At 38.6% G+C, this 22,602-nt stretch overlaps 1 protein-coding gene across 1 annotated transcript in view; it reads right to left on the reverse strand.

Annotated features, from left to right (window-relative positions):
* The window catches only part of dars1.S (aspartyl-tRNA synthetase 1 S homeolog), a 60,924-nt gene extending 40,020 nt beyond the window's left edge, over positions 1-20,904 (reverse strand). The window contains 5 exon segments of the mRNA NM_001086867.1: positions 1,029-1,121; positions 4,018-4,075; positions 6,696-6,725; positions 7,777-7,876; positions 20,879-20,904. Coding sequence (NP_001080336.1) covers positions 1,029-1,121; positions 4,018-4,075; positions 6,696-6,725; positions 7,777-7,876; positions 20,879-20,901 — 304 coding nt within the window. The 5' untranslated portion in view covers positions 20,902-20,904.
* Positions 20,905-22,602: the final 1,698 nt, after the last annotated feature.

Raw genomic sequence — 22,602 nt, forward strand, 5'->3', positions numbered from 1 at the left:
GCTCGCCAAATAAATAGATCTTGTCATATATGGCCACCCTAACACTATAAACGTACTGGCACATAGGGAGATTTGTCGATCATGTTTAAATCTGCAGTACCATGTATGACAAATCTCTGCGAAAAGCTTTTCCAAAAGTAATGGTTTCCAAAGTTCAGGCGACTTTGGAAAATTAAGCACTGCATGTTTTATACCTGCAGTTGCTGGTGGGAAAGCATTTTGGAGCGTTGTTGCCCGCGGTAGCAAAGATTGCCAGGGCAATGAGAGGACTTTTGTCACTTGCTGCAGCAGAGATTAATCACCAACAAAACATCCTGTCTGTCATTGCCCTTAAGATTACTCGGCCTAACACTGACTGTCATATCTGCATCTTATTAGTCCATGTATTTGGCCAAAACTACAAACCTTGGTTTTTTTCTTAAAGTGGACCCGTCACCCAAACAAAATTATTCCAAATCCTATTTTATCATGTTAGTCAAGCAAAATGAACTTTAATTACACTCTATAAATTATTTGAATATTGTTTCCTTCAGTCTGGGAATTCAAAATTATAGCAACCAGGAAGGAGCCATTTTGTGGACACTGTTATTAAGGCAAGCCTTGCATCACCTCAGAATCTTGTTTGTGCACCAGGGGACAGGGACCCAATGCCCATCCCCATGCCCTGGTTACACAATTAAATCATTAAGAGAGCTGGGGGAATGTGGGGAGAGCAGTGACATCTAGGAAGTGCTGAATGGAAAGTGAAAGTAATTGCTTGCCCCACCTCTATGCCTAGGCATAGAGGCGGGGTAGGCAATATTTGATTGACAACTGATATTTTTAAATGAGTTTACAACAGCTATGAATGCTTTAATAAAAAAAAGAAATTGGATTTCATGTTTAATTTAAAAAGGACTTTTATTATACAGATTTTCATGTCTGGGTGACAGGTCCACTTTAAAGAACCCTACTTTTTATTGTTTTTTTCTCCCTAGATCCTGATTTTTCTTCTTCTCTGGGGTCTCTGAGAAATAAAATATTCTCACCTTTTGCCCTGCTGGTGTGAACCCTGGAGCGGACCCAGACGGTTTCATCAGCTATCTGTACAGTGAGGTCCTTCACCCGCACTAGCACCCGATCTAGATAAGAAAAAGAGAGGGCAGGCAGTGAGCATACAGGCATTACAAAGGCATTGAATAGAGTAAATTTGCTCTACTATCCTTAGTAGTGAAGTAGTGACCAATATAATCAATTTTTGCTTTACTCAGTAACTGTAAATTCACATTGAACAGGCAGTAAATTAATTATGTGTGGTGGTCACCAGCGAGTGCAGGTAATGAATGAAGGATTGGAAGGAGTGGCAAGTAGAGTAATATGGCTTAGTGCAATAGAGAAAAGAGGAGACAAAGTGGGTAAGGTCATTTGAGGAGTGCAGAAAGTAGAGAGAGCTGTTCAGGAGTAATGCAAAGAGGGGAAAGTGGTGTGTGGCAGAGGTTGATACACAATTATGGGGGACATGGGTGGTCTAATGTATAGAGGGAAGTGAAAGGTATGTGGCATAATTTAGGGACAAATAGGCAGGCTGGGGTAAATTCAACCAAGTGGGAGCAGAGCTTGCATTCATAGAATCATATAAGCTGCCACTTCAGCCCTTCCTTACAATGTTGGCACTGTGCTTTTCAGCTGGTAGCACATTTTCCCCAGATAAAGTAAGTGTTAAAAGCTGCCTCGCTTTAAACATCCCACACAATTCTTTACCTGTCTCTGTGCAAAACACACAAGGTCACACCTGGGCTGACACTCTGACTGTGGGGGTGGTTTTGAACATCATGAAACAAGCACAGATATCAGAGCACCCAAAGCTTAATATATGGCAGCTCATACTTTTAACTGTATGTATGTATGTATTTATGCATGTATGTATGTATGTATGCATCATTTTATTTGTATAGTGCTGTTAAGGAACCGCAGGTTCAATATATAAAAGTATGCAATAAATACAATAAATATACACCGTACACAGAGCTCATATAAGGACACAGAGCTTAAGTACTATGTGGTAAGAGACACAGTGGGAAGGAGGACCCTGCCCAATTGAGCTTACAGTCCAAGTGGGTGGGTGGCTAACATAAAGGCACACATTGGAGGGAAAAAGTGCACAAGGTAAAGGCATTATCTCCAAAAGGTAGACTTATTTTTTTCTTGAAAGAGGACTCCTTACGGAGGAATAAAGAAAGAGTGTACGAAGTCAACAACAGAGGACCAAGTACAGAACCCTGAGTCACCTTCACACTAAGATGAACGGGGATAGAAGATTTGCAAGCAAAAGTAACAGAGAAAGAAGGAAAGGAAACCAGGATGCAGCTCCATTCCGGATACCAATTGAATGGAGAATTTGCATTAGAACAGAACGGTCAACTGACAACTGTTTGGAGCTTGTCACTGCCAACTTTATAGCTTTTTAAAATGTTAAGGCTCTACGTTTCTGCAGTATGTAGCCAGTAAAGGTATTTGGCATATGTGCATTCCGTGAACGCACAAAACATTATTTTTTTAAACTGTATAGACAAATCTCTTTCATGTAGATAAACAGGATCTTGACACTTGCAGGTGTTGCAGAGTTACAGTTAGGGGATTCTGCTGTGGTTCTACATGTGCTGGAGGCCTTTATGTAGCAGTTTTAACACTTTAATTGCCAGGAGAATACTGGGAGTTGAAGTACATTTAAGGGGCAGAAGGCTGCTTACAGATGTGCATTAAAAAAAAAAAAAGAGAGATGGGAGGTAGAGCCATGTCCAGGCTTGACTGGATGCCACATTGAAGAAGGTATTTGAATAAAGTGGAAAAATGACTATGGAGAGTTTTATTCCAGGCAGGAGTATGTGATGGCAAAACACCTGGATGATATATTTTTTGCCACCTATAATAACATGCTGTTGTTAAGTGATGACAGATGTCTAATGTCTTCTTTAGAAATATCAAATGCTTTCAATATGCTGCACCTTTTTCTTTGCACTGTTGAGACACTGGTACCATTTAGTCACAATTGCTCCTTGGAAAACATGTTGATATCAGCACCAATGAATGAATGAATGAATGAATGAATGAATGAATGGAGAGAGAGAGACTCCATTACATATAGTTACATAGTTAAATTGGGTTGAAAAAAGACAAAGTCCATCAAGTTCAACCCCTCCAAATGAAAACCCAGCATCCATAAACACACCCCTCCCTACTTTCACATAAATTATATATACACACACACATACTAAATATAGAGTTTAGTATTACAATAGACTTTGATATTATGTCTGTCCAAAAAGGGTCTGAGTCCTACTGTATTGTCCATATATTAGTTTATGTTGCTAGAGACCAAACAGTGCAGCTCCTATATAACCATTAAATGCTTCAAAGCAGGTTCAAGTTTAATCTCCTCCAAACTAATCTCCCAATGGACAAATAATTCAGAAAGAAAATAAAGTGTAAATTCAACATCAACAAATAAGTGTGGCTGTAAGGAGCCACAATGGAACTCATTCCCTACCAGTAATGTGTGATAGGCTGGTCATGTCCCTTACAAATATCGGTGCTGCCATGTTAATGAAACCGGCTCTTAATAATTATGGCTACCCAGGAACAAGAGTGGAAAAGCAGCAGACGGAGGACTAGATGTTTAGTCAGCTTGTTTAGTCAGCTTGTTGAGAAGTCAACCGGAGAGCACTGCACAAAAACAGCCAGAAGCAGGATGGACCACAGTGATGGAGAAGAATTCAACATGAGTTCTAAAGTCCTATGTTATGTAAGAGCTGAGTTTACGATAATATGAGGTCAGTCTAAGCGGACGTGATGATTATTAAGCTGTTGAAGAGAAGCTGGGTGACAGGCTTTGTAGCAGTTAAGCCCATGCTTCACCAATGTGGGTACCAACTACATCCTCAATTACCCAGTCTCCTCTCCAAGGAAGCAGATTTATTTAAAAAAAGTGGGCACTATTGGTAGATGTCACCAATCCAACACTTTTAGATTATTCTTTACCTGGCTTGTCTTGAGACTGGATCATTGAAGGGACACCATATCTCTCTTTAGCAAAGTCCTAGGGGGAAAGAATTATATTTAGGGAATTATGGGACTGGAGAATCTCAAATCTGCTCAAAACATATATAGCAACTGCAAACACACAGAGCTCATTATAAATATGATATACTGAAAGTGATACTGTGGGTTCTGTCTGCAACATCTGAAACCACAGCAGAATCAAAACAAAAGTGTTAAGCGGTAGGTCATATAAGCTACACAATGTGCTTGACTATTACAATCTGCACATTATCATCATCAGACACATCTTTCCCGGGTCACAAAAGCATTGCCATAGAAATGTGTGCCATCAGTTCAGTATAAAAATAAAAACTCTATATTTTTTATTTTGCACAGCCTATTTACCCAGTTTTTATTTTTACACTGAACTGTTCCTTTAAATCCATTGGCTATAAGGGAACTATGGTGGTCAAAAGTCCTTCTTGGTCAGCAGACATATTCAATCCCCCACAATAGAAGTTGACTTCTCAACGTTTTGTCATCATTCCTGTATACAGCAGCACATTCACCTGAATGGGAAGCAGTTGCCCACAGTGAAGAACATTTTCAATGTCATGGTTCTCCCAAAGGATCACTATGATTTACAGTCATTAAAAAAAGTTTGGGAACCCCTTTTAAGTCTTTGGAGTTTTGTTTATTATTGGCTGAGCTTTCAAAGTAGCAACTTTCTTTTAATATATCCTATGCCTTATGGAACCAGTAGAATTTCAGGATTAACTGAAAATATGCAATATGCATCATAACAAAATTAGACAGGTGCATACATTTGGGCACCTGAACAGAGATATTACATCAATACTTACTTGAGTCTCCTTTTGCAAATGTAACAGCCTCTATACATCTCATATAGCCTTTGATGTATGTATGTATAACTTTATTTGTAAAGCGCTGTTAAGGAGCCGCAGCATTGTACAGTGCATAAAAGTACAATATATATATATATATATATATATATATATATATATATATATATATATATATATATAAAAGTATACATGGGGGAGACAAATCACATAAATATATACAGATTCATAGGACAAAGAGTTTAAGTGCTAAGTGGTAAATGGATTCTGGATGGCGGTTTTTTTGACCATTCGTCCATAAATCTCTCCAGTTCAGTTAAATTTGATGGCTGCCGAGCATGGACAGCTTGCTTCAAATCATCCAATAGATTTTCGATATCTAAATCGGGGGACTGTGACGGCCATTCCAGAATGTTTTACTTCAAAGTTGAAGTCACAAACTTCAACTTTGTGACTGATGCTTGAACATTATCTTGAAGAATTTGTTGATATTGGGTTGAATTCATCCGACCCTCTACTTTAACAATGGCCTCAGTCCCTGAAGTAGTCACACACAGCCTGATGGAACCTCCACCAAATTTGACAGTGGGTGGCAGGTGTTTTTCACATACAACAAGCGACTCTGTTTGTGGCGTGAGTGCAGAAAGGGCTTCTTTCTCATCACCCTGCCATACAGATGTTCTTTGTGCAAATTGCACTGAATAGTAGAATGATGTACAGATACACCATCTGCAGCAAGATGTTCTTGCATGTCTTTGGAGGTGATCTTTAGATTGTCTTTAACCATTCTCAAAATCCTCTGCATATGCCGCCCCTGTATTTTTCTTGGCCTGCCAGACCTGGGTTTTACAGCAACTGAGCCTGTGGCCTTCCATTTCCTGATTACAAACCTTACAGTTGAAGCTGACAGTTTAAACCTCTGAGATCATGAATCCATGATACTGGACGATCTTTGTTTTCAGATCTTTTGAGCGTTGCTTTGAGGATCCCATGCTGTCACTCTTCAGAAGCACAACTTGCAATTGGCCATCTTAATGTAAAATACTGTACATTTTATCATGATTGGACCCACCTGAATAAGAAGTTCAAGGCTTAACAAGCTAATCCAACCAATTTAGTGTTGTCAGTAATCAGTATTGATGAGTTACATGCATTCAAATTAGCAAAATTACAAGGGTACTTAACCAGTAAACGAGCAACATCTCGGTTCCAGACCAACAAGATTGACTTTATGGAGTGGCTAGCCCAATCTCCAGACTTTAATTCAAAACTTGTGGGATGACATCAAAAATGCTTTTTATGCGGCAAAACCAAGACATGTAGAAGAATTGTGGAATGTAACAGGTGCCAGAAGTTGGTAGACTCCATGCAACAGAGATGTGCAGCATTTCTCAGAAACACTGCTGATACAACTAAATATTAGTTCAGTGATTCAAAGGAAAGCAAAATCTTGAAACATTTTTCAGTTTATACAGTAAATGTTTGAGTTTGTAAAGAGGAATGCAGACACTGCTAACAGCCTAACATTCTATTTTCTTCACTTTCTGTAAAAGAACACAAACACAAATTTGATAATTATATAATGTTTTGATTTGAAATAGAATGTGCAGTGTTTCCAATGTATTTGTGTGTGTGGAAATAACACCAATCATTAGGATGTGGAGCTTTAGTAACTTTTTTTAAACACACTGCTAATATTCTGTACACAACTGTACATACATTTTTCCCTGAACATGTTTACATGGGACACATGTTAAAGAACATTTTGTGACACAACACACTACACTACATCTAATCAGCACTTCAGATACTTGCCTCTTCCTCTTCTGCATGTTGTTCAGATGCCTAAAATAAAAGAAGACAAGATTATTCTCGATGTTGCTAGAACGCTAAAGAACAAGGCAGAACATGCTGTACTTCTCAGGTTCCTGCAACATAAGCTTTCCGCACAAGTAAACAATGTTACAAACTGTTGCTCACCAGTGCTAGATCATACTCTAGTAACATCATGGTGGCATCAAAGACCACACTGTGCCAACATGCACAGGGGGAAGAGCAAACATACGGTAAATCTGTGGTTTTGCTGCCTAACGTAAGAGCAGGAACGTACAGTGCCAAGCTTAAGAGCACAGAGTGTGACAGAAGATGAAAGGCTGCCACCCCACCCATTCAGCCAATTGCACACCTACTATAAAGCCACAAGGTATTATGATCTCCCTGCACCTCACCCCCCTTCCTTTGCTTTAAAAAACTGTATCACTTACTGCAAGAAGTGGAAAATATAGAAGAATGCCTTGGGATTGCCCATAACCAATTGCTCCTAACAGGGGCTGCAACCAAAATGGACTTATTTATCTTGCCAAGTCACCCCAAAATAGAAAAGTACAGGATAATTAACTTATGAACGTATCTGTCAACATTATAAATGCTGAAATGATGCTGCAGAAAGTATTTAATATTTACAAAACTAAGAATGTTTGGTCGACTATAAATGTCCACAAAAGCCCATATTTGCTACCTGTGCCATTGCCCTTAGCCTTAATCTGATTTTTATTTATAGCTTCTGGGAAAACAGCACTTCTAAGGTGATATGATTAAAAGGTACAGACATATGCTAATCTAATACATGTTTTAGCACGAACGGTGGCCTGCATGGACCAAATCAGATACACTTTACGAGTGTACAAGGGGCCACACATTACACTGTGGGCCTTCAACTGCAGCAAGTGAAGAGGAGCTAGGGGTAATTGTACCCCATGGTGCTGATCTGAAGTCCTTAAATGTGTAGCTGCCAATATGAATACCCATTGAGCAAAGCCTTTATATTAAAGCCTGCCTCTTAGTGAGGGATGTGTGGGAAAAAAATTACAATGGTTGTGCACAATACAATACTGACCAATTTGGCCTGTTTCTCAGCTTTCTTAGCAGCTTTTTCAGCTTCCTTCTGTTGTTTCTTGAGAGCTTTCTTGGACTGAGCTTGGTCCTCGCTGGACGCACTACAAAAACAAAGAAATAAAAGTGAGTTGGGCCCACAGCGGTAAATAGAATATTAAACCTGTGGCCTTGCACCTTCCATTGCTATTTATACCACTTCCTATAGGAAGTTTGCAGTCAATGGGAACCTCTCTGGCCATTCATAGCACCACAAGGGTGCAAATATTCCTTTTGTCTCTGTGAGTGAGCAGAGAAGCTTTCCTGGAGTGCAACAACATAATCAATGCATACCTTTCTTTTCCGACTTACAAAAAATAAAAACAGGAAATTTGCCGGGAAGGCTTTGGAAATAACAAGTATGAGATATTTCTGTTAACACATATATTCAGTAAGATACAACAGTATCCTTTTTCAATTAGGCTGCTGACAAAGGATCGCTGGAAGGTGAATTATATGAATGACATTGCCAGCTGTTACACAGAGCTCTTTCAGCAAGTGCAATAGGGGTCTCTCCAACACTGATCAGACTGTGAAATTGCTATACCAAGAAAACATTACTAGCATTTGTATCTTGACTCAATATATAGACTTCAAGCAGACAGTAATTTGAGTAGAACTAAAAGAAGCACCTGAAACCCACCATTTAATTTAAGAAGTTTAATTCCTTCCACGCTGCAATACCATTAAATGTCTACCAATTAAAGGGGTGGTTCACCTTTCAGTTAACTTTTAGTATGTTATAGAATACCAAATTCTAAGCAACTTTTCAATTGGGCTTCATTATTTATTTTTTTTATAGTTTTTTGTTTTTAAATTCTTTGCCTTTTTCTTCTCACAATTTCCAGCTTTCAAATGGGGGTCACTGACCCCATCTAAAAACAAATGTTGTGTAAAGCTCCAAATTTATTGTTATTGCTACTATTTATTACTCATATTTCTATTCAGGCCTCTCCTACTCGTATTCCAGTCTTTTATTCGAATCAGTGCGTGGTTGCTAAGGTAATTTAGAAATAGTAATTAAAAGCCACAAATAATAAAAAATGGAAACCAAGTGCAAATTGTCTCAGAATATCATTCTCTACATCATACTAACAGTTAGTTTAAAGATGAACAACCCCTTTAACAAGTAGAAGGTCCCTATGGGTAACAGTAGAAGATAATTGAATTTGACATCATTACAAAGTCAGAGGCCTATTCAATATACTAGGCTACATCCACATGGGCATGTAAATGCACTATGTTTGGGAGCACCTAAAACTCACAGTGAATACAAAGGTCGGTCATATCTTAGATACAGTGAAAACCATATGGATGCATCAAACACATTGGGATCCAGAATGAAACATTGGGTTTGTCAGAAGACACAGTATTTTTCCTGTCGCTTAAATAGGTACTGGCAAATTAAGGGAGAAGTAGAGTGTAAAACATGGGAGGTGCCAATATAGCAGGCATCCCCAAGGGAGTCAAATTGATAATCTCTTGTCTGGGGTCGATGAACATTCTATATGAAAGCCCAGGGTACTTTCTTGAAGAGCATTAAGCCACTATGTTGTTTTTATTTACCCAAGTATCCCCTACACTGCTATGTACTCCCAAGTACTGGGACTGGTCAGGTACACAGTCATTAAAGTAACAGTTTCTTATACTGTTCATGGGGATAGAGGATACTTGGCTGTTTGGAGCCATCATAGTGGCTCTCTTCTAAAAAGCACAGTGGGCTGGTGGCATTTTTACAAAAGATACACACTATTAACAAGGCTATCAATTTGACTCACTGGGAGGGGGGTGCCAAACATATTGGAAGCCCATAGTGTTTTAAAGGGGACCCGTCACCCAAAAAAATTATTCCAAATCCTATTTTATCATGTTCGTCAAGCAAAATGAGCTTTACTTACACTGTAAAAATTATTTGAATCTCGTTTCCTTCCGTCTGGGAATTAATAATTATAGCAAACAGGTAGGAACCATTTTGTGGACACTATTATTAGGGCAAGCTTTGTTTGTGTGCCTAAGGCATAGAGGAGGGGCAGGCAATATTTGATTGACAGCTGAGATTTTTAAACAACAGCTATGAATGTTTAAATAAAAAAATTGGGTTTCAGGTTTCAACATTTATTATACAGATTTTTGTATCTGGGTGACAGGTCCACTGTAGCATTAACCTCTCTGTAAAAAGGGTGGGCATACCAACGACCTTTATTTGTTATTGTCTCCCAAAACCTTGGGCATACTTCCTATGTAATATGTTATAAATATAAACTGGACTTCTGTGATGTTGGTAAGCTAGGGATAATTTACTCTGCCGTACCCTAAAATGAGACCTGTATTAACCTCCATTATTGACTTGGAATTAGGGTCTGCAGGAATGCACATCAGAAGCTCTAAAAGCTTATATATATATATATATCTGCATAAACAGTCGTCACAGTTTATTATACCAGAAGTGTGCTTTCCTTCCAGACATAAATAAGCAGAATTCAGGATAGTACGCACACAGGAACGTCAAGTTTAGACTGCACAGACAAAGGCCTTCCCAAAAGGAAATGATCATGAGAATGGCAGTGGAGTGAAAATCCCAGAAGTTTGGGGGGGGGGGGGGTGTGCAGGGCAATTGCAATAACAGGTGTCTGTATGGCTGGTGTGTGCACCTGCCTATGGCTCAGTATTCAATGGGCCCACATTATGATAGTGTGAATCACAGTTAATGCCGTTCCTGTAACAAAAGCATGACCATGTATAATATGTATTTATGTAACAAAAACAAAATGCACATTAGTCATTAAGGAAATGACATAGACGTCCAGAAACCCAAATAAACTAAAGATCAACAACCTCGAATTCTATGCACACATGAAGTGCTGAGACATACAGTGTAGTGCCAAATAACAAGTGCTCACAACAGCTGCTTGCACCATCTTTCACCATTATGCATCATCTTTCAATGTAACCCCAGTTCAGAGACAGCTATCCTCCAATAGTCCCAGCATTATTATAAAGACCTGTCTTTGATTATCTTCTTAGGAACCGAAGACTGTACCTTATAATAATGCTGTAGAAATTGAAGAACCTCTTCTAGTGCCCTAATAAGAGGAGATTATTGCTGAGACTGTCAACTCTCTTTGTCTAGTGCTCTTATAATACAGGACCTTAGGATAATGCTGGGCCTATTAATAATCAATTTCTAGGGCTCTAATAAGACTGGTCCTTAAAATATTGCAATGTCTATCAATGAATCTCTTCTATGGCCCTAATAAGACTGGATTTTAAATTCTTTTGGTTCAATTGATGATACTCTTCTAGCGTCCAAATAAGTCTGCACTTTAAATTAATGCTATGGCAATTAGAGATTCTCTTCTAGGGCCCTAATATGATGTGACTGAGACTATTTCCAGGCCTATTAATATTTTAATATCAATATTTATCTTCGGGAAACCTGAATACATTTAAGTATGCTGTAAAAAATATGTTAAAGGGCAAGTCATCCCCAAATAACAATTTGACCAATAAAAGAAATTAATTCTAAGCAACTTTCCAATATACATTTGTTTAAAATTGTCAGTGCTTGTAAAGTTACTTTGAAAAACAACTGCTATTGAAAGTAGCATTTGCTCAACTCTTGGTTGTTACTTTTTAAACAATTTTGCAAAAGTCTTAGACCCCAGCAAAGACAGGTCTGTTAATCAGCTCTGCCTTCTCTTACATTGTTTTATCAGTCTAAACCATCATGGCAGAGAATAGAAGGGGCAAAACAGACTCTGCTTTCAATAGCAATACATATACACATAACTTAAAAAACATAGAATTTTGTAATTAATGTATATTGCAAAATTTCTTAGAATTACATTTCCTCTAATTAATCAGAAACTATTTTTTTGGATTTATATTCCCTTTAAGTAGTTACCATCCCTGTGTATTGTAGGTACCATTTCTGCTCTTTTAAACCATTAAATGGAAAACACCTCAAGGAAGTCATTGAATAAATGGTCTTTGCCATTTTGACTCTGGGGAGATGGAGACTAGTAATTATAAAGATGAAACCCCCAAGCACTGTCGCCTGTGGAATCCAACTTTCCAGCTATGGGTAAGTGGTGAAAGCAGATAAGCAAGAATGTATGGATCTTAGGGTTACACAGCACAGGAACAGAGGGAAGGGGATCTAACCATCACTCAATGACCATAGATTACTCTTGGCTTCAAAGTCTTCATACTATATGTTGGATTAACCTATATTCCCGATCGCTCTGTACCAAAAGGAAACAGTCTAAAGGAAAACTATACCCCAAAATGAATATTTAAGCAACAGCCAGCCCTTATATTTTAAATGGCAATTATTTATGATTACCCAATGCACATACAACTAAAAATGTATATTATTATGAAAATGGTTTATTTAAATGAAGCAGGGATTTATATACGAGCTGCTTTATGCAATATCTTTTTATAGAGACCTACATTGTTCAGGGGGTATAGTTTTCCTTTAATTGTTTCAATGCAGATATCCGTCTATCAACAGTACACCATCTGCAAAATAAGAAAATGCCCACCCACAGTTGGCTTTGTTATTGTATCAAGTCCAGAGAGTGATCTCATAGTCAGACTTTACAAATTATTTCACATGCAGAACCAGTGTTATGAATATAGTATCCCCATAAAGAAGTTAGTGCTAAATCCTGCCCCTGACCCCTTTTTTTTTTAACTTATTAGGAACATGAACCTTGTTTCTGGTGACCACAACTTGTCATGGACACTGATAATGCTTTACTCCTATCATCACTCCTATAGCAACAACCAATTATTAGTCCCTGGGAAGGTGAAATTTAAAGGGGTGGTTCACCTTTAAGTTAAATTTTAGAATGGCCAATTCTAAACACCTTTTCAATTGCCCTTCAGAAACTATACAAAAATTATTTACCTTCTTTTTCAAATTATTTTAGCTTTCAAATGGGGGGGGTCACTGACCCCATCTAAAGAACAAATGATCTGTAAGGCTACAAATTGCTTATTACTATTTTTATTACTCATTTTTCTATTGAGGCCCTCTCCTGTTCATAATTCAGCTTCTTATTCAAAGCAATGCATGTTTGCTAGGATAATTTGGAGTCTTACAACAGATTGCTGAAATTGCAAACTAGGGAGCTGCTGGAGAAAAAGCTAAATAACTCGAAAAAAAACCACACTAAATAAAAATGAATTCCTATTGCAAATATGTCTCGGTATATCACACTTTATGCCATACTACCCCTTTGGGCTAACTCGCCAGAAGTGGGCAATAAACCAGAGTCAACAACTTATATTGGCCAATGTACATCCATGTTTATATTCCTTAAAACAGGAATGGCTGGAGCTTAATAGAAACTGTGTGGGATTTTGAGTGGATGGGTGGTATGTTTGGCCATAAAAGAATGGGATGAAAATCTCCCTCTGTGAAATACCATACTGAGCACAAGTCAACAATAGAAATATCAGCATTATATATACAAATAAAATATGTTCCCTTACAAAGAAAACTTACCGATTATTTTAAAGGAGTATAATAATTAAGTACCATTCATATGATTTGCACCCATAATATCATTTATACAGAAGTGGTCAGGCAGTTTAGACAACATTAGCCAAACTGTCTGACCAAAGATAAGTGTGTAGCCTGACAAAAGCCAGGGTTAGTCTCCTTCCTTCTGTATTAACACAAGCAGACTGGCACCTTTCCCCTGCAGCCACCTGTTCCGACTGCATTTGGACAGCATTCAGTAGTGTTAACAATGCCAAATTCAAAGCAAATTGTCATTATATTACAAATAAGGATTCCATTCGAATTTAAGTTGGGGCATCTGGTAGCACTATTATCTAGGCCAAACGGTATTTGTTCAGATAATTCATCACTGACTCACTGCATTGGCTGCTTGCAAGCAAAATTGTTAAACAAGCGTCTGGGGTAAATTCATAGGCGCCTCTGGTTAGGCAGAGGTGGTCATGCCTTATCTTTAGATGAGCACATTAATCTGTAAAGCTTGTGAACAAATGTTATATTTCAGTAAGTGCCTATCAAACAGCATGGGGCTAAATGTGCTGCTGCACCACTGCATCAAAAAAAATGACTGATATCTAGAGTAACAAAGGCTTGAAGGCTTCTCGCTCCTTCACTGTTCCTAATAAAAATCCGGCTCTGCTGCTGTATACCATTTACATGCATTAGCATAACAATTATTTAAGCAAACTAGTCAAATTGACAAGCAGCTTTCAGGTTTGGGGTAGGAATACGCTCTGTTCAAATCAAACCTGTTCATAATGGACTCTTTTATGATTCTTGTTTTCACACAAAATGTATCTTTTAATAACACTCTGGACAACCAGTCTGACAGTTGGATCACACAGTCAGAACTCAGGTTAAAGCCCATAGATAGAAATAGTAATTGTTCTGTGTTCAAATAACCCAATTCTACTTGAAACAGTTTGACTGTAGAAGAGGCAGCATGGTGAATGACATTGCAACAGACGTCTCTACCATTTTTGTGGAGTGCCAGATTGACAAGAGGAAATACCCAAAAATCTGTCACTATTTAGGGTTTACAAGAACATTTTGAAGGGCAACCCTAGTAATCAATGGGGCGCATCCGATGTTATAGTTCTACGGCCCATCTACAGAATAGTTTGATAAGACAGCATGAAACGAATATTGACTTGCTGCTAAAAAATTACGGTGGATGCACTTCATGTGGAATAATATGCAAGATGGCCATTGGCACTATAATACACTGTGCTTTAGACAAGAAACAGAGTTCTGGAATGCTTACTAACTACTCATAGTAAGGTACTCATGGGACGGCAATTTACAGGACAATATAACTGTTAATCCTATCACAGTTATACTGCCCATAAGCTCTGAGAAGAGAACAGACTGTGACAAATGGGAAAAAAAAGAGAAAGTCCCTTTGTATCATTAGAAATGCATATCCTCTGACAATACTTTAAGCCCCATTTAACATGATGATGCCCGGAGCTGGCAAACATGTTAGAGAAAGAAGCAGCAGGGCTGGCGGTGGAAACAATGATTGTCCATCTCAGGAGTACAATATGTGAGGTCCCAGAGCACAGCACTTCATCTGCAAGGGGGTCTTTTCACATATGCAAATTGGCTGATATATTTACAAAAAAAAAGCATTTATTATTCTCAGGTTACCATGGTTTCATTTCAGGCATGCAGTCAAAACAGAACAAGCTCACAACGGGTCTAATAGCTGCACAAACTGTATTCGCTGCGGGCTAAAGTGTGTTCGTGCTGGGGAACGCTCAGCAAATCATTTTCTTTGATTGGCTTTATGCAATTACATTCACAGTGCTGAACATTGTATAGTGAATTAAACATGAATAAAACCCATGTTCTCATCCCTACCGCATGCTAATGCCTTGATACAGGGGTGGGCAAAACTCTTTTAGGGACATCCAAATAAGCAGTGATCTTCCCGGTTTGTATGAAATACCTTCTGCAAAATGTTGTCATCTCCTCTAAATGTGCCCGAGTCACCTCAGACTACTAATGTTGATGTTCCTCTCCATCAGTTACACCTAGCAGAACACCTCCAGCTCCTCATTCCTCTACATGCTCCAGTCATTATTATTGTTAATTATTGTTATTGTCTCTTTGTGAACTTGCACGTCTCTGCACTGTATGTACCACAGTTTAAATTACAGTCCTGTAGTCAAACACATGAGGACGCCAGTAAGTTTTTTTTTTTTTTGGGGGGGGGGGGGGGGGGTCATACATAAAATGCATACCCACCCCCCCCCCAAAAAGAAACCCAAAAAAAAGACAGAGACTGCTAACAGGGGACAGCTAGATAAAACAAGTATGAGCCATAGGTGGGCCATACAGTTAGAAAGTAAAGTGAAAAACCTAACTAATTTGTCATTCTTTACACCTGAATAAATTTGAAAGGAACCAAAGCCAATAGAATTATGTTTAGGCTTTATAAAATAAATAAATGAATTATTCAATAAGGAACAAAGAACTTACAGTAAATAATGTTCTAATAATGCAAGTAAATAGACTGAAACCAACCACATTTATAAAAGATAAAAAAAGATCAGACAGAGTGACCCATAATATAGGAAATAAATATTCATCTGTCTGATTTGTGACACAAATGCAAGCGCAGAGCTTTTTATACAACAAAGGTTCTTATGATTTCAACACATATTGTGTCTTTTGTACACGATGAAGACATTCATTCTGGCTGAGTGATTTTCTCGTGGTCCTTGTTTTTCCTTGGAAAGCTTATTGTGCTTGTAGCTGAAAGGGACGCTTTCATGAGGCACTGGCATAGTAAGACTGAATACGTATTGATAGAGGAGAGGGTGATAAGGAGACTCCAACATTAACCACAACTGAAACCAAACTAGTCTGGCAGGAACCTTCTGCAGTTGTGATATGATTCCGATGGTAACCATGCTTTGTCCCCAAAGCCAAGAATTCCATTTCCAGCAAGAATTCGGGCTCCCTGACTCAGCGTGAAATAGGACTGCCCAATTATTCTGTCCTTTAAAGTGCTGGCATAAAGAAGAAGGCAAGGCCACGTGTACCATCAACATAGAAATTCAGAACCGCGCAGCCTTGTGAGGTGTAATCTTCTCTTTTAAGAGTGTAATAGTGGCATCCACTCAAGCATGCTATCCCTGAGCATAAGCATACCCCTGTATCCGTAATACAAAATGCCTTCCATCTTTCATTCCAGCACAATACTGGTAATTATTAAGAAATTTAGGGGCAGATTCGAGTATCGAAATTCACACATTAGAATTTTAATCCCCCTATTTGAACCTAAATTCTAATGTGAGATTTATCACACCTCACCATGGAAACAGTCCTAATTCTAATATTTGCCACCTAGAACCTGTCAAGTTCATGCAAAAGTCAATGGCAGAGGTCCGATGAGTAATATGGAGGTGTTAATAGTCTTCTTGACATTCAAGGTTTTTTTTGGGAGAAAAACTTGATTTGTACGAATCGAATACGATTAGAATTTTAGGGTCGAAAGCATTAGATTGAATATTAGACATTAAAATCTTTTCTTAACCTCCCAATCAAGTTGTGAGTATATTCGAATTAAAAAAAATTCAGGTGAATTCGAAATTCGATAAATGGTCCTCTAAGTGTGACAAAAAATTGCAGTTCATATTTAAGGCTAAAAGGAGACAAAGGTTTGATGAAACTGTTCTTGTAGTAATATACAGGGAAGACCTTTCCTAGCAAAGAAACACTCATTGTATATAATTAAACTGAAAAACCAATTAAAAACCAATTTTAACCTGCAAATTTTAATTCACATTTACCTCTTGTAAATACAACACAATGCATGCTCTATAATAGTTATCATGGTTGCTCATAAATGTATTTACATAACCAGAATACACACACAGCTGAGAAAGCGCAACCCGGAAATTAACTATTACCCAGGGGTAGGCTTAAATACAGATAAATACAGAGATACCATGAGTAGTACAGGTGCCAACAGGTTACTTGCTGGCAAACAAAGATAGGTTGGATGGGAATTCCCCCATGGTACGGACATTATTTACAAACCATGCAAAGCAGCTGCCTGCACTTACTTGGAAATAGCCAAATAATCTTGAGCGGAATATATATATAAAAAAATATATATATTTATAAAAACCAAATAATGCGAATGACGCTCATTCTGGATATGGTTTGCGTATTTTTAGCTTAATCAAATTCCACCCCATCTTTTAACATACAAGCATTGCATTTCCCATAGGAGTTGAAGTCTGCCCTTAGTATCAGTCTCACATGCCAAGGAGCATAGGTCATGCAGAACTGCCCATTACTTCTCTGGCTGGGGCTACAAGCTGCTGCAGACTGCATGTGCGGCCATCACTCAAATGGATTATGTTTGCTATGCATAATTATATGCTAGCCTATAATGAAAGATAGGCCGCAGAAAGGGTAAACGGTAGTATGACTCAGTAGGTTATTTAATATCACCAGAGAAATTTACCATATAAAAATGCAAAAAGAGTGATTATTCCGTGAAACATATATGTACAGTATGTTTATACTCAGACAAGCAACAATAAAATGCTGAACTATACTGTACTGTTAATGGCTGCATATAGTTAGTATCATAAGAAGAATTTTCCAACAGAATTGTGGTTATAGCTGAATGTCTATGCTAGTGATCTGATTGCCCCCCCCCCCAAACTATCAATAAATCAAAGACAGCTTAGAATGGCAATTGCAAGCAACACTACACAAATAAAAGGACAAGCACTTTTATCAGGGCCACATTTCATACTAAAATGCATTGAGAGGGAACTGGTAGAAAAAGAGACAACCAGTCAGCATTTAAGATAAACACTCCGCTGTGTATAAAGGCTGGTTAACACTGCTCACAGCACAGCTTTACTCATAAGGATAAAGGAAAAAAAAAACTTAAGTGAAAAAAACTTAAGTGAAGTCTAAAGCCTTTCTTGCAGCGTTAGAAAACTGCACATTATGCTGATTGCACTTTGTATACCAAGCCCTGTACAAATGACATGTGGCAGCAAAGAGCATATACAATTGAGATTGCCAAGGCACTGTTCTGTATATATTTGAAATAATCCACACTTACAGTTAAGGAGCAACTATTTAGCCACATTTAATCAATCAAACCAAATAGGCATACAACATTTGGCTACTGGGGGAAAACTGGAGATGATATGCAGAAACAGCTGAAAGTTCCATGAACTATGATAGTAAGGAAGACAATTGACTGATGCAACAGTCTGCATGTCATGGAGTGCAGTTAAAGCAGGCACAGCAATATAATAATGAATAAGCCTAGCATGCAAGCAACTTACTAAACAGACTTACGTGCAAGATCAAGAATTACCTCCTTACATGTGTACATAGTTCATGACATTTAATTAGGTTTTCAGTAACAGAAAATGATGATGGAAAAGTTCCTGTACAGTGCCACTGCTGTGCAATAGCATTGACCATAAACATATTTAAAAAGGTACTAAGCATAATGTAGCTCTGAACCGATTTCTGACCTTCCTTCCTTAAATAACATTTGACACATAAAGGTGTTGAAATGCACCTTTCAGCCCAACCCCATGTGAGAGAATGCTGGCTGAGCAAAGGACTGCTGAACAATAATACAGTGTGCAGCCTTCTTTAATTTCAGTATACAGCACAAGAAATCACCCTTCAGTTTCCAGACAAGGAAATTATTTAAAAGGGGGCCTTTATTTGGCTTTCTGTCTTCTCACATACTTTTGGCACTTTCTCATTTGAGACAGGGCACTATTATTATATAGATTTATATAGTATACAGTATCAATATGTAAATAAAGATATAAATACAAAATGTATTTCTTTCAGAGTTGGCTTAGACTGCATACCTAAGAATGCCTTTACACACAAGTTAGGGCCAGTCTGTTTAAGCAACTGCATCATTGTATTATGCAGTAGGCAGATACATTTGTGGGGAATATATGCTCATTCTTAAGGTTATGGGGTGTATGTTCAAAACATCCGTAAAACAACCCCAGTGTATGTATATTTATATATATACATACATTTTTATTATATTTTATTATTAATAACAAGCTTTCATTTTTGGAGAAAATTATTTGTTTCAGAGATATTGTCTTTTTTTTCTGCATACTGAACAGGAAAATTAAGAACCATCCTTCACCTATTGTAATAATAAGTACTACTGTTAAACTATGACTGGGACCTACTAATTAAAAAAATCAGAATTATTAGTTAATGGTGAATAGCACAGCCACAGGTCTCCAACGTTACTTGTAAAATCAGGGAAATGCATTTTTCTCTGTAATAATAAAACAGTACCTTGTACTTGATCCAAATGAAGATATAATTAATCCTTATTGGAAGCTAAACCAGCTTATTGGTTTCATTTAATGTTTACATGATTTTCTAGTAGACAAGGTATGAAGATCCAAATTACAGAATGATCACTTATGCAGAAAACCCCAGGTCCCGAGCATTCTGGATAACAGGCCCTCTATCTGTATTAGAAATTGATGGGACCACAAAAGAGTGGTGTAATAGTGACAACACCTATAGTAATAACAAGTGGTTATAAATCAGCAATGTTTACATCTGTAACAATAAGAATAGAAGTTGATGATCTTGCATCTATATGAATGACCAGTAACATTACTACTAGCTATCAGTAGTTGGCACCCTATGGTAAAAACAGGTCTAGCTGTCAGTGCCTAGCACCTGTAATAAAAGACTATTAGTAGCTGGCAATGGCTATCACCTACAGAATATTAAATATCAATAGCTGGTAGTACCCAGCACCTACAGAATATGAATATTAGTATATGTCTGTGCCTAGCACCTATAGAATCTGCATTAGAAGCAAGAAACACCCAACACCTATGGAATATGATTATTAGTAGTTGTTCATGTCTACCACTTAAAGAATATGAAAATTATTAGCTGCCAGTACCCAACACCTAAAAAAGTGATTTATAGTAGCTGGCAATGACTAGCATCTAAAGAATATAAATCTTTACAGCTGGAAGATCCCAGAACCTATAGAATAAAAATATGAATATTATTAGCAGGAAGTGGTCGGTAAATATAGAATATGTATATAAGTAGCTGGCAGTGGCCAGCACCTATACTAATAGAATACTGACAGCTGTCAGTGCCTAGTACCTATAGAATATATATATTAATAGCTGGCTGAGCTCAGTACCTATGAATTATAACCGTCAGTGACTAGCATCTATATGAGTTTTAAAAGCTAGCAAGGTCTTGTACCTATATAACATGAAAGTTGAAAACACCTATAGAATATGAATATTAGAAGTTGGCAGCGACCAGCACCGCCACCAAGACAATGTAATTAGCTGTCAGTGATTTACGCTTACATTTGATATAACTAACATGTTACATGAGTACAAACTGGTACCAGAGACTGTTGATGTAACACCACTGCAGGAGCTGCTGTACATGGGAAGAAATAACAGAGAATAACTAGCAGCGCCACGGCAAGCAGCCAGGAAAGGGTTAACTCTGGGCCTACCCTTTGGCCTCCTCCTTAGTCATGGCGGCGACACACACAGATGTCAATGGGTCTCCAACCAGCAAAGAGCTCAGCGGCTACCGGCAGACAACGTGCTCTGAAAGGAGGAGGGGAAGGAATTGGGCGCTGTACCGTACGATACGTGCCAGTAGATGGGTGCGCAAAATGAGCAGTCCGGCCTGGAATAGAGATAGTCCTCGACTGTTCCTACTGATAAAGGTTCCTACACATGGCGAAATGTAGCTGTACCAATGTGATATGGTAGGGTTGCCACCTGACTGACCTGTAAATGATAGTTGATCCCAATGTTATTAATAGGAAAAAAGATAAATATATAGGAAGGCCAGTATTTTTTCTAGAAAAGGTGGCAACCCTAACAACCCTGGCGCAAACATTATTATATACAAACAGGCCTGAACTGGCAATCTGTGGGTTCTGGCAAATGCCAGAGGGGCTGCTATAAGGTCCCATTGAAAGTCAGTATTTAGTGGGTAGTGGGGGCTGTGTGGGCTGATTGGGCCTCTGTGTACATGAAATGCCAGGGCCTATTTTAATTCTCAGTCCGGACCAGTTACATACAAGGGTCTGGCTGCAATCTAGACATGAGCCGCGACTACTCAGCTCAGTAGACCGTGATAGGTGTGTAGTTCTGCAATATTGCAGAACTCATGCTGATGTCATCAGATCAGAGTCACGTAACATAACATTTCACGAGAAATGGGATCAGGGCATCAGCCGGCCTGCTATATGGGGCCCATTTACAACACACATTTTTCCACAGTGCTTTCTGATAGAGAGTGGATGTCAAGGGACACAAGGAGTTGTGTTTAAAAAGTGTTTATCGTGACCGTGACACCATCTTGCCTTACTACTTATACTGTTACACAATTACATCCCTGTGATATGTCACAGGTTGTGGTTTAGATACTACATTTCTGAATACGTTTCTGACTGTTTTGGAATTGGGATTGACCAGCGATCCGTAACCGTTTTACAATTACTGTTGGTTATAGAGAATGTTAGGGGGCGCCTGCTTGCCGCCCCTAACATCTTGCCGCCCTAGGCCCGGGCCTAGGGGGCCTTTCCCTAAATCCGGGCCTGATAAGAGGCTCTTGGTAGAGAGCCCAGAACACTGAGCGCCTGCTCTTAGATACACGTGTGACAATTTAAGATAAGCAAGTCTCTTGGGAAAACTGAGACTCACAGCTCAAAGGGCACTTGTTAGCTAAATATAGTATCGCCAACCAAAACTGCAGGCTAAAAGGACCCACAATCCAATTGGGGGTAATAGTAGTTTTTTTTTAAATGCCCCCGCCAGCACTAGGCCACCCACACTGGGAGGAAGCTCCCGGTTCAAGCAACCATGTTGGGTCACACGCATGTGCAGAATGAGCAAATGCCGCAACTTGCTCATTATGTGCGTGACGTCAGAAGCGCATTATGCGCATGTGCTCTGAGTGACATCGCTGCTCGCACCAGTGTGAGTGTTCTAGCACTGGCGGGGGCAATTTTTTAGAAAAAAATTAGTGTTTCCCCCCACCCCCGGAGTACGGGCTCTATTAGCCCGCACCTTTCGTTGGGATATAATATTTAGCCAAACGGTGCTCTTTGAAGTGCAATTTCACCTTAATTAGCAAAACTGTTATAACACATAAAAAAATTAGACTAAAACCCCCAGAAATGTGTTGAGACGTTCCATAACCTGAGAAATTCTGTAAAATGGA

Source organism: Xenopus laevis, chromosome 9_10S (genome assembly GCF_017654675.1).
Source record: "Xenopus laevis strain J_2021 chromosome 9_10S, Xenopus_laevis_v10.1, whole genome shotgun sequence".
NCBI classification, from domain to species: Eukaryota; Metazoa; Chordata; class Amphibia; order Anura; family Pipidae; genus Xenopus; species Xenopus laevis.